Source organism: Sinocyclocheilus grahami, unplaced genomic scaffold (genome assembly GCF_001515645.1).
Source record: "Sinocyclocheilus grahami isolate Dianchi unplaced genomic scaffold, SAMN03320097.WGS_v1.1 scaffold367.1, whole genome shotgun sequence".
NCBI lineage: Eukaryota > Metazoa > Chordata > Actinopteri > Cypriniformes > Cyprinidae > Sinocyclocheilus > Sinocyclocheilus grahami.
The window spans coordinates 605385-618821 of NW_015505546.1; the positions used below are offsets into that span (position 1 = coordinate 605385).

At 35.9% G+C, this 13437-nt stretch overlaps 1 protein-coding gene across 3 annotated transcripts; it reads right to left on the bottom strand.

Moving 5' to 3' along the window:
- Positions 1-49: 49 nt before the first annotated feature.
- Positions 50-11613, bottom strand: LOC107549277 (GTPase KRas-like). 3 transcript variants are annotated; one of them, XM_016230302.1, is made up of 6 exons: positions 11255-11613; positions 8529-8646; positions 7121-7299; positions 6845-7004; positions 3058-3182; positions 1644-1718 (listed from the first exon to the last, which is right to left on the bottom strand). In XM_016230302.1, the coding sequence occupies exons 2-5, from the start codon at positions 8637-8639 to the stop codon at positions 3063-3065; spliced, it is 570 nt and encodes a 189-aa protein (XP_016085788.1). In that variant the 5' UTR covers positions 8640-8646; positions 11255-11613; the 3' UTR covers positions 1644-1718; positions 3058-3062. The 3 variants fall into 3 exon arrangements, with proteins under 3 accessions (XP_016085791.1, XP_016085788.1, XP_016085789.1); XM_016230303.1 differs by lacking the exon at positions 11255-11613 and adding an exon at positions 10967-10999; XM_016230305.1 differs by lacking the exon at positions 3058-3182 and having other exon boundaries at positions 50-1718; positions 11255-11612.
- Between the last annotated feature and the right edge of the window lie 1824 nt (positions 11614-13437).

A 13437-nucleotide genomic window follows, 5' to 3' on the forward strand; every position in this document is an offset into this window, starting at 1 on the left:
GCAGCATAAACAAACAAGGCATTTGTTTTCTTCCGTTTTTTTTTTTTAAACGTATATTTGCATCACAACAACTAGTGGTACAGTAGGTTATATTCACTAATCAAAATTTAGCAAAAAACAATTCAATGTAATTACTCAAGACTTCTAAGGCGCTGTTTGGCTGGGCACAAGAGGGTAAATATTCATACGTCATAAAAATCCTCCTCTGAGTGCAGAAGTGAGGTGTTCGCTAGTGTAGATCCTTACAGAAAAGAGTTTCAAATTATTACACACTCCCTGGAATACTTGATTCTGATCAAGTGCAGCTTTATATTGTTTAGTCAGAATCTGCTAAGGGGTAGTAATGAAACAAGTGCTTTTTCACTATTACTTACAACAGGATCTGCATTTTCATGGGTTTAAATAAAAGACTTGTGTTATACGAGACAACTTTGTGCATCAAAACCACTCCTTTCCTGGAAAATAAAAGAACGTGTTTTTAAAAGTCGATTCATTTGCGACAGCTGAATTTAACGGTTTGTCCGTCAAAAAATAACGTGCACAATATTCGGTAGCATTTACGAGAAGCCAGCAGAGGTTCAGGGAGTGCACACATTTCCAAAAAAAACATACACAAACGTTTTGACTGTTATCGCTTTCCGAAAAGAAAATGCGGCTTCAACACGCTGTCTGTCAGAAACGTAACATACCTAATACATAACGCATGCGAGTATAAATTTGTTCTTCAATCCCTGAAACTGACAGGTGACTTTTATAAAATGCAGATCACCATCTTCTCAGTTGTTTAAAAACTTAAGTTAATAAAATGTTTAATTGTGTTGCTTAAGACGATAATTCTTACCAGATTTTGACTTGCATATAAACCTTCATGAATTTAACTGAAAATATCACAATGGCCTTGTTGAAACAATAGCGCCTGTTTGGACCAACTGAGAAAATCCTTTCTACACAGCAGTGGCTATTATACAGTATTCAACGCATTACCGTTCCCTGGAAGTTTAAAGAACAGAACACAACATGCAAACAGGGAAATAAGGTTAACGTGGTTAAGATTTCACCGTATATACACATTACCATGGCTTTTGAGAGAGGGCGCGTTAATCCGACTACAATGGAAGTTCACATGCAGGTTGTTTTTGGAAGTCTGGGACATCCAAAGGCAGGGTCATACACAGTGATAATGTATCAAAACACCCCCTGAAAGTGTTGGTCCTAAAAAAGTAATTCCTCAATGTTCCAGTTCCTGTAAAATCAAGTGACTCACATGCAAATTTCACGGCTAGTTCTCTCTCATACAGCACACCAAAAGCCTAATCTTCAATTCCACACCTTTCTTTATAAATCTGCTAAACTACTCTAAACCAACTGCAAAATAACACCAGCTCTGACAGCCCACCCGATAAAATAAGCCATAAAGGTGACCAACACTTTGGGGCAACTGGCACCGAACGAGAAGTAAAGCTTATTTCTCTTAAGAAAGCAAGTAGAATAAGAATCCATTCTGTATTTTGAGGAGGCCAATAATTTAGTGTAATATACAAAATGCAGTTGTGAAACTTTTTTTTTTTTTTTTTGAGTCTATTATGACCGGAAAGGCTTGTTCACATTAATATACATTTTGTTTTGGATTTCTTCTTTTTCTTCTTGCCCTCCTTGCTCATCTTCTCCTTGTGTTTCCGGATTTCTCGGACTAGTGTATAAAACGCGTCATCCACACCCTTCAAAATAAAGGGAAAACAAGAACTGTAGGTGATTATCTAAAGCATCAAACACCATAACCAAAAATAAGAATGACTTTTGCTGCCACATTCCAAACATTAGCCACTTAACATTAAAACTGGCCTCAGATAAGTGTTAAAAAGGCCATCTTCACCAAACCTGAAGTGACTTTTTTTTTTTTTAAAACAGTAAAAGAAATTAACAAGAAATGTTTAGATAAGAGTGTGAATCTCACAAATAAATGGTCATATTCTGTCCCAAAAGCAAACTGAATAGCAATTAAAAATATATATATATATTATATATATAGTATATTTATGTGTGTGTGTGACCCTGGACCACAAAACCAGTCATAAGGGTAAATTTTTCAAAATTGAGATTTATACATCATCTGAAAGCTGAATAAATAAGCTTTCCATTAAAGTAGGGTTTGTTAGGATAGGACAATATTTGGCCGAGATACAACTCGTATACAACAATGATACAACCTATAGATTGAAAATCTGGAAGCTGAGGGTGCAAAAAAATTAAAATACTGAGAAAATCGCATTTAAAGTTGTCCAAATAAAGTTCTTGGCAATTCATATTACTAATCAAAAATAACGTTTTGATATATTTACGATAGGGAATTTACAAAATATCTTCATGGAACATGATCTTTACTTCATATCCTAATGATTTTTGGAAAAAAAAATCTATAATTTTGACCCATACAATGTTTTATTCATACAATGGCTATTGCTAAAAATATACTCAAGCGACTTAAGACTGGTTTTGTGCTCCAGGGTCACACACACGTGTGTCTATGTATACATGTATTTATTTATTTTTTGTAGGAACTTTTTGTTTTGCAATTCATTTTCATGGCATTCAAGCACACTTCCCCTTTAAAATGCTTAAAAAAAAAAAGTCCTGTATGAAAAATTATTTTTAAATTACAATTAGCATAAGTTAAATAAATCTTGTCTGGAAAATTACATTTTTAAATCAAATTAATATTTAAGAGTAAATTTAGCAAACAAACTTTGCCTTTTTAAAAAATAAAACTAGCATTATTTAAATCCAGTACAACTAATAACAATTATATTAAATATTTTATTACAGTTAGCATTAATTCCTTTAAGTACAACACATACCACATACACTGTGGCAGGTGTGATTATATGTCACAATGCTAAATCTTTAAATCTCTTTTCTGTCCTAAAAATGGGCTTCTTTATGAAATGTAGGCAAATTTTGGGCTGAAATATGACCTGGATATTTCATTGAGATCCACCCATGAACAGGCGTAAAGTGCTGTACAGATGTCGTACCCCACAGCTGGGCTGCAAAACTTACCCCTCTCACATCAAAACACATTTTTTAAGCTTGATGCATTGTGTCGTCTTTTCTTCTTTACTGAGTTTTCTCAGCCGGTATTGCCTGATCTCCCGTACCAGAGTATAAAAGGCATCTTCCACTCTCTGCAGTGCAAAACACAACTCCCTTCAGTGTTAAAGAACGCACAGCGATCATCACGGAGAAGGGGAAACAGTCCGAATTGGACTTTGGGAAACAAGCGGCAAGTTTTCCCCACATAGAGTTGGCACAATTAATATTAGCGTTTTCTTTTGATTATTCCTGGGAATTTAGAAGGAATTTGGCGAAATCAAGTTTTTACATCAACTTTCCACAAAAAAAAATAAAAAAGCCGGGTTATTTCATGGCATGTCATTTTTTTGCAGCATCTTCACACTTGGAAAACATTTGAAGAGCTTCTCAATTAGCAATGTCCCTGAACATACATATACATATAAATACATATATAATAAACAAAGATAAGAGAATCTGCTATTAGAGGAATACACACAAAACCATTTCAGCCTGCAGCCAGAGAGGGAATTGTGGGTATTGAAGACTGTGGTGTCGGTGGGTAGGTAGCATGTGAGGCTCGAAACAGAGAGAAAAGAAATTAATTCAGGAGCTTATTACACCCCAGCACCACAAGGAGTTGTGATTTGAGCACTGCAGAGGGAGTTAGAGCGTTTGCCCTGATATTTAACATGACGGATAGAGCAGTTCAATATCCCCAACTGATTTATAGTGATTAAACCCCTGAACAATCAATCCAAATAGCATTCTTTGCCATTAAGAGATTAATTAAATGAAATCAAACAGACAAATTATAATGAACGCACAAGAGAGACCAGGCACAAACCCAGAGGCAGATCAGTTGTGTTGTGTGATATGACCTGATTGATTATTCATAAAGCCCGTCAGAATTAACTCATGCATAAACCCAGTGTAAAGCAAAAGGACGCAATGATCAGCTTTCCTACAATTCTACACATTTCAACTGCCTTCAGCTGGTGTGTGAATGTCACAAAAACTATGTCTAAGTCACAATTACCCCCTAGAAAAATAATCAAATAAAATACATATTTATGCAATGAGACTTTTTTTTAATGTAATAAAAATAGCAATAAGGGAGTGTAACAATACACTGTTCAATAGACGATATTGATCTCATGATACAATACTTTCACAATACTTTAAATAAAGCCTAACTAGAGCAGTTAAAACATTTACCTTGTTGTTATTACTTCTAAAGACATATTATAAACAGTTCACAAAAATTACTGTTTATTAAAATGCTACATGTTGGCTTTACATCAGGGGTGGACTTGAATAGATTAAACTTGGTTCTGGTCCCCAGTGCGATAGTGACACCAGAATAGAAATGTATAATTCTGCTTAACTGAAAACACAGAATTATGTAAGACACATATTTGTGGGCTCTGTCCCCTATTACATACATTTAAATAGTTTGAAATATTGCATTATATTTAAAAATTCTATTTTGTTTTAATTTATTAATAAACTATATGGAGGCTCAAATGTGTGAGCTTCTGTGTTTACTATATTTAATTAAATTGGCTAAACTTTCAATTTGGGTGAACTATACAGATCGTCACTATCCATGACACATATTGTTGCATTTTTGTATTACGACATCTAGTGACAATGTTACACCCCTAATAGTGGTACTTTAAGCAACAGATTTTTTTTTTTTTAAATAAAATAAAATACATTGCAATAAACTAAAATTAATAATACATTTCTATAATAATAAATCATTTCTACTTTATTTTGATTTTGGGGTGAAATGTGACCCAGACATGTTCTTGAAATGTTTTACAACTGACCCTTAATGGCTGTATATCTAATCTGGTTATAGTCAACTTTTATTACAGATTTTAAATAATATTTAACCCCATAACGCATTAACATGACACTGAAGACAACACGAAATGGTATTCACAACTCATTTAACTTCCATAATGATGCATTTCTGAGCAAAATTATATTGTGGGGCAGAAAAAATTGGGGTGATTTTATTAATCAAAATAAAATAAAATACATTGCAATAAACTAAAATTAATAATACATTTCTATAATAAATCATTTCTACTTTATTTTGATTTTGGGGTGAAATGTGACCCAGACATGTTCTTGAAATGTTTTACAACTGACCCTTAATGGCTGTATATCTAATCTGGTTATAGTCAACTTTTATTACAGATTTTAAATAATATTTAACCCCATAACGCATTAACATGACACTGAAGACAACACGAAATGGTATTCACAACTCATTTAACTTCCATAATGATGCATTTCTGAGCAAAATTATATTGTGGGGCAGAAAAAATTGGGGTGATTTTATTAATCAGAATTTGATTGAACCCTAAGTTATACTGTGATATTATAGACTCGTTTTAATTGTGGCCTTATGGTGCGTTCACACCAAACACGAATGTAATTATTTGCGCGAGTAGATTACATACAAAGTCAATGCAAAGACGCAAATGTGTGACGCATTTGCCGCGAACGCACGATATTTGCCTTAATCGCTTCTTCCGCTCAAGTTCAACTCGAGCGGAAAATTTGTGTGAGCTTCTTGACATGTCCAGTTGAATCAGACAATGGAAGAGATGTTATTGTAGCCGTCTGTTATTATATAGGTCTGGAGCATAGAAAACTATTAAAATCAGGTGTAGTGGTAGTTGTATTTTATTATCATTACTACAGAGATGCTGCCATCAATAATAAAAATAATAGTAATATCAGTGTATATATATATATACACACGCAGTAGTAAAATGTAACATTAATGCAGGATCCTAACGTTACTCATCCTCCACTGGATGGTGCTGTGAACCCAGACACATCGGCGTTTGACTTTCCATCGTGTTTGGGACTTTTTGACAACAGGTACAAAACAGCGATTGTAGTTCTCCACCATAGCTGATTGCGCTGTTTTTATTCACGCGAGTGACACGGAAAACATCCCGCGAGTAATCTAGAGCAAGTGACGCGATGCACATATCCGCTTGGCGTCAGGTGTGAACACACCATTAGTTGTGTCAGCGTTAATGTCGTTTCAGAAGTGGATAAACGTTTATGGAAAACAAATGTATTTTTAATAATGATGAACAGTGCACAACAAGACCACTGAGATATATATATATGTTTTTTTTTTTTTTTAATAGTTGATTTTGATTTCATGCTGTCTTTAAATCAGTCAAAATAAAAGTCTTTCAATGTGAAAACTTTTATTTTCATTGATATGTCAAACACGCTTGTATCAAAGACTATAGAATACCCAAGACGTGTCACTCATATAGTTTTGAATGGGGACAAATGCAATGCTCAATACGGCCGCTCAACCGCAGGAAGCCACGCCTTCTGAATGAAAGAGCCAATCGGTAAAGTCAGCGAGTCACTGCAGCTGCCGGTAGAAGTCCCGGTTGCTATAGAAACAATCAGCATTCTGAGACGTGCGCTTAGGACTGCGTATGCGCACTGGCTGATCTAGCCTGAAAAATAAGCTTTTTATAATGCTATTTGAGCAAAAGTAACAACATTTATGACACAGTTGTTGTCAGATTTCTTGATTTCAAATATGAAATTTAATCGTAAGCTTAGTGAACAGCTTTGGAGAACTTGATGTTTCCCCATTCAAAGAGATAGGAGTTGCACTTGCATGCCCGAGAGGCGTTCCAAAGATGGCCGCCGAGTGACATGATTTGTCTTAAAAGGACTTTGCTTGTATTCAGTACACGACCGCCCGTGTTTTCCATACCTGTCTCGTCTTTGCTGAGGTCTCTATAAATGGGATGCCGTAGCTACGTGCTAAATCCTGAGCCTGCTTTGTGTCCACACTGCGGGAAGGAAGATCACACTTATTCCCCACCAGGACCATGGGGACGTCCTCAGAGTCCTTTACTCGCTTTATCTGCTCTCTGTCAAAGCACACAGAACATTGCATGTCTATAATTAATTTGACTTTGTGAGGTGTTTTAACCCTTTACAAACCTGATTCTGCAGGTTATGTGACTGCACACCATGTGGTGTATACCTGTACTGATGAATGTCCTCAAAGGACTTGGTGTTATTGATGGCAAAGACACAGAGGAAGCCCTCTCCTGTCCTCATGTACTGATCCCTCATGGCGCTGTACTCCTCCTGACCTGCAGTGTCCAAGATGTCCAGGAGACACGTCTCCCCGTCAATCACCACCTGCTTCCTGTAGGAGTCCTGCACAAATGAAAAGATATTTTGAGCATATTGATCAGTATATAAATCCCAAACTGTACTGGTTCTGTAATATCAATTTATCACAATACCCAAGCCTAAATTATCCCAAAAATGATATTAAAAACCTGACATTTGCAAAATGACAAATTGTACTTGTAGGCAAAAATTGTATCTGAGTTTTAAAGTGCTCATTTAGGTGTAGATTAAGTCTAGCAAAATGGTGTGCAAGTCAACATTAAATTAAAATTAGAAAGATTATTTTCAGCATTTTCATGCATGCTCTTGGTCTTAATTCATCAGCGCACATTATTCCAAAGACAATTTGTCTCCGTAATCTTGTCCCAAAACATCTACAAACATCTAAAAAACAACAACTAAAATACAAAACAACATGTAAAAAACAACTACAAAACATCTAAACTACAACATATAAAAACATCAAACAAACAAACTACAAAACAAGCATCTAAAACTACAAAAGAAAACTACAGCTGTCTAAAAACTTTAAACAAAACTACAAAAACACCTACAAATTACTTCAAAAACGAATTACAAAACATCTAATAAACAATTGCAAAAACTACACACCAAACAACTACACTTTTTAGCCAATTTTTGGCCGCCCAAAACACACACACACACACACACACACAGTCTGGTCAGCTGTCCTTGTGGGGACTCTCCATAGGCGTAATAGTTTTTCTACTGTACAGACCCTATATTCTATTGCCCTACACCAACCCTACCCCTCACAGGAGACTTTCTGCATTTTTAGATTTTCAAAAAACTTAATTATGTATGATTTATAAGCTTTTGTACCAGTGGGGACCACAATTTATGTCCCCACCATGACACGAGTCCCCATGAGTCTGTGTGTAGTCAGGTTTAAGTCCCCACCAGGTTATATAAACCAGTATACACACACACACACACACACGTTAAGCACCAAAGAAAAAGCAAACAAACAAAAACTTAGGCCTATTTGACATTATGCAAATTTGCAATCTAAACTTAGAAGGGTGCCAAGCCAGAAAAGTGAAAGGCAAGAGACACAATGGCCTTCAATGTGGAATCCACCTTTTAAACCAGAATAACCGGATCGTGCTGTTGAATCTTTAACAGTAGATTTTTTTTTGCATATTCATATATGGGTGAGTTTCACAGCTTGGTGTGGCAGCAGAAAGTGAGTGTCCTGACAGCGCTAGAGACAAGAGGTACACATGCCTCACCTCTATGGTTGGGTCGTATTCATCCACAAAGTGGTTCTGGATGAGTTGGATGGTGAGAGCGCTCTTGCCCACGCCTCCAGCCCCCACGACCACAAGCTTATATTCTGTCATTCTTCACCTGCAATAGAAAAAAAACTGTGAAAATCAATGAGCAGTTAAAGATTTTTTCTGCTTCAGCTTTAATGTACTTACCAGACTTCAAATAATTGTGAATTGACTTATGCTATTATCCAAAGCGACTTACAGTTCACTAATTACAGTTTCAGTCCGCTGGAGTAACCTAGGGTTACATTAACTATGTTGCTCAAGAGCGAAACAGTGATAGTTCAATAATAAAGCCTTTTGCGGTTTGAACTTACAACTTTTCAGCTACCACCCCAGATGTTTAACCATTACACCACAGCACCCTACAATTAGGAAACACTGCAAAGGTTTGTGTCACATTGACATTACTTAAAATGCCAGGTCTACTGGACTGACCCAAAATAACTTCATATAACACATTAAACACTCAACTTCTATCTAACTTTTAAAACAATGTATAGCTATAACTAATCCGCTTTAAATATATTTACAGAAATAGTCATTCTGGAACTGAATCAGCTGATCCACAAAAGAATACTGCTTGAAATTACAGTTATACATGATTATACATAACTTTGTTTTCATCTTAAATTACAAGCCTATATTCTTATTCATTCAACCTTACGGTTATGCTGCAATAGATTTTCTTCACTACAACTAAAAAGTCCAATTAAATAAACTGATTCCATGCATAACAGATGATAGAATACCATGATTTAACGTTATGAGTTTATGTATTATGATGCTGCTATATAACTTCACCTTGTGTATAATCACTATAGATCAATCATCGTTACAATAACTCATCAAAACCGATTAATCTACAGAAAACAATAAATTCAGTAAGTGCTACACTAGCAGAATAAAATAACAATTTTAAGTTGCGTATCTAAAGGCTAGTCCTCTGTAAGGACTTTTTACTTTGACTTTTCTTTATCATAATTTAAAATCGTTTAAAGGGGTCATATGATGCTTTTTTAAAGATCATTATTTTGTGTATTTGGTGTAATCTGTTACGCCAAACAAAAACATTACTACAGGTCTACTGGACTGACCCAAAATAACTTCATATAACACATTAAACACTCAACTTCTATCTAACTTTTAAAACAATGTATAGCTATAACTAATCCGCTTTAAATATATTTACAGAAATAGTCATTCTGGAACTGAATCAGCTGATCCACAAAAGAATACTGCTTGAAATTACAGTTATACATGATTATACATAACTTTGTTTTCATCTTAAATTACAAGCCTATATCCAGGCATAGAGGACCTACAATTGATTGGCCGAACACCGCAAGCATAATCACAAGCTTCATCTTTCAAAATAAATGTAAAGACAGAGCCTGAAAGGGGAACAGAGTCGCGTGACAGACACAGCATATGTTGACATGCTTTAATGTAAAAAAAAAACATTATTTTTCAAATACTGTACATTATTGTAGGTCCTCTATGCCCCGCCTCTCTCAAACGCATCGTTTTCTCTTGAAATCGCATCATATGACCCCTTTAAATAAAAGACTCCGACTAGAACATAATACTACGATGTTCTTGCTGCGTTTTCACCGACTACCATTCTTAAAGTATTTTAGGTACCTTTTTGAGGTTAAATGATTTACGTGTGATATAATAAAGTGTGATTTAGAGTGTAACTCGAGTTCAGAGAAGAAGTTAATCGTTAAAAAGTAAAGTCGAGCGCCATCGCATCGCAGGGCCCGAGCTCACTTAGGCGTGCGAGTAACACACTGGAACAAAACAAACACAAAAGCTCGCATAGAACCAACTCTTAGCTTTATCTTTATTTGACTGTTAGTGGCTATAAATACACACGTTAAAACAGCTTTTCTATTACTTTTACCTCAGGGTTTGTTGTCAGTTCCGCGTCTGAACAGCCTCTAATGACTCCAGCGTTTATCGTGACCTTGCTATAATGTTATTATCCTTTTAACCCGCGTCTATAAAGCCGCATATATCTGTTGACAACCCCGTCGGAGTGTTTAAATGGTGTTGACTCCGACTAGAACATAATACTACGATGTTCTTACTGCGTTTTCACCGACTACCATTCTTAAAGTATTTTAGGTACCTTTTTGAGGTTAAATGATTTACGTGTGATATAATAAAGTGTGATTTAGAGTGTAACTCGAGTTCAGAGAAGAAGTTAATCGTTAAAAAGTAAAGTCGAGCGCCATCGCATCGCAGGGCCCGAGCTCACTTAGGCGTGCGAGTAACACACTGGAACAAAACAAACACAAAAGCTCGCATAGAACCAACTCTTAGCTTTATCTTTATTTGACTGTTAGTGGCTATAAATACACACGTTTAAACAGCTTTTCTATTACTTTTACCTCAGGGTTTGTTGTCAGTTCCGCGTCTGAACAGCCTCTAATGACTCCAGCGTTTATCGTGACCTTGCTATAATGTTTTTATCCTTTTAACCCGCGTCTATAAAGCCGCATATATCTGTTGACAACCCCGTCGGAGTGTTTAAATGGTGTTTCAAACCGAAAACCGACAGTTTTACGCGGAATAGAGATGAGTTTGGTCTTTCTAGGCTACATGGCCTGCGCTCGGAGGCTGTGCGGTTCATAAATATGGGCGGACACACTGCTGCGTCCTGCTAAACGATCACTTACCCCACAATATCAACGGTTTTCAGCTGTTTACGATTATTTTCAGTCGGTGGAGGAGGTTAAAAGGACGAGTAATACGCAGTCGAGCAGCCCCTTCCGAGCATCAGCATGCATCTTGCATTATAACAGAAGAAACATCTGTAGATACAAACAATCCCGATCGGTGTCCTTTCAGTGAGATGTGCTTGACCGATAACCAACACCGCTAATTCCAGGATAGATATGGTTACACGACGGATGACAAATGCACTTTAGTTTACAGTGTAGTAGCACACAGGAATGTGCTAGACATATTCGATACTGGGCAGAGACCGGCTTTTGACAAGCGCTGAGGGCAGTATTGCGCTAGACTGGCTTGCTGCTTAAATAGGCCCTAAATATAACCGGAACGTGTACGTGCGCACGTAATCACGTTTGTGGAATCTTATTGGCTGCTTCACCTGTCAGTCAGGATTAAGGGCTGTGCAGACGGTGTGCAAGGGCCAATCGTCTACGGTTATCAACGGAATAATACAAATGAATCACGCTGGTTGCCAACCGCCGTTACAAGCCAAGAGGAAGAAGAAGAATACAAATGACTCGACCTAGATGTTTATTGTTTGGCTTGAGACTTTACTTTACACGTTTTTCTTTGCCTTTTAATGTAAACGTAGTTAACAGATACACATAAGTGTGAAACAAAGCACACAAAGTAAAAAAATAAATAAAAAAAATAGTGCTTTTTCGTGTCAAGAGCGAAAGTATTGGTATTTGCATGAATGTATTTACAGTTTGTGAAGAGGTGCTTTAGTTTTTAACATAACTAAAATGATCATTTATATGGTAACCAAAAATAATATGAATAACAGGCAAAGAAAATGCACTAAAACGTTACGAACAATGAAGACATTATTGCCATGAGTATGGAGGACGAAACCTGCAAAAACAATAAAGAAATAAATGTGTGCATAAATACACGTATTCTTGTTTAAATACATAAATAAATAATTATGCATGTGATGAAAGTAGGCAAATTAGCATGTTGTGCAGAGGAAAAATAAATGTGGAACCACATTCAGAAATAAATGAGTGATCAAAGGAAATAAATAGGATGAAACTTAAACAGTTTCCATTTGTCCACTAATTTATTTTATTTATTTGCCTACTTTAATCACACGTTTAATTATTTCTATATGTATTTAAACAAGAAGTTGTGTATTCATACACACATTTATTTATTTATGTGTGTATTTATTTATTTATTGTTCTTGCAGGTTTCGCCCTCCATACATGGGTGCACGCTTGAATTCCAGAAATATTTTACTACGGACAATCCTAAATTATTGCATAAATTATGCTTGAAATTCACTCTACGCAAACCTTGCGGTAAGTTTTAAATTTGAGTTCACTTTTAAGTATTATTTGTATTTTTTTATTATAACGGAAGTAATTACAAAATGTTTTGCAACACTAATAGGGTTGATTTACGCAAGTGGATGATTTACTTTAGACTTTAGTACACAGTCTATTATTTGATCTAAACATGTGTTGCACATATACATAAGCATATGTTCAATCATTTGAATTTTGGAATAATAATCATTTATATTTTGATTTTTCAAGATGCAATAAAAACAAAAAACCGCAAAAGACACAAGGGGTCAGTATTTCCATGGTTCTGCAAGTCAGATTTATTTAAATAATGACTTCAAGCCGTTTTGCTGTATTCAAATATATTGTTTTTTCAAACAATAACAATGTTATTGTTCAAACCGCTTGTGAGGCTCTCCGATATCGTTGATTGTCACGTGGTGTGTGTGTGTTTTACATATTACTTTTCTCAGCGCTGGCAGGATGACCAAAACCTTTTGTTGAATAAATACATAAAATAGAGATTGTTGGGCTGTTTATATTTCAGTTAGAAATTATTAATTAATCGTCGAAATTATTTAAATGACACCTCTTTTGGTATTAAAAAACGGCTTTGGTTTTCTGAGCCGTCAAGCGCCCTCTTGAGGAAGAAAACGGAATTCACACAAGTCCCGCCTCCTGCGACGAGATGAGCCAATAGGAGCCTCTCGAAGCGGTCTCTGATTGGACAGTTTAGAGGCACTTCACAAGCTTAACCAATAATAGTACACAATGATGAGACGAGGGCGGGACTTGACAGAATGCAGCGAGCCGTGTTTTCCACATTTGTAGCTGAG

What these genes read in the sequence shown, in the direction of transcription:
- LOC107549277 (XM_016230302.1), bottom strand. Translation starts at nt 8,639, where the DNA reads ATGACAGAATATAAGCTTGTGGTCGTGGGGGCTGGAGGCGTGGGCAAG. An exon ending in AATACGACCCAACCATAGAG is followed by an intron (nt 7,300 to 8,528) that starts GTGAGGCATGTG and finishes TCATTTGTGCAG; the next exon opens with GACTCCTACAGGAAGCAGGT. An exon ending in CCTCAGCAAAGACGAGACAG is followed by an intron (nt 3,183 to 6,844) that starts GTATGGAAAACA and finishes TTTGCACTGCAG; the next exon opens with AGAGTGGAAGATGCCTTTTA.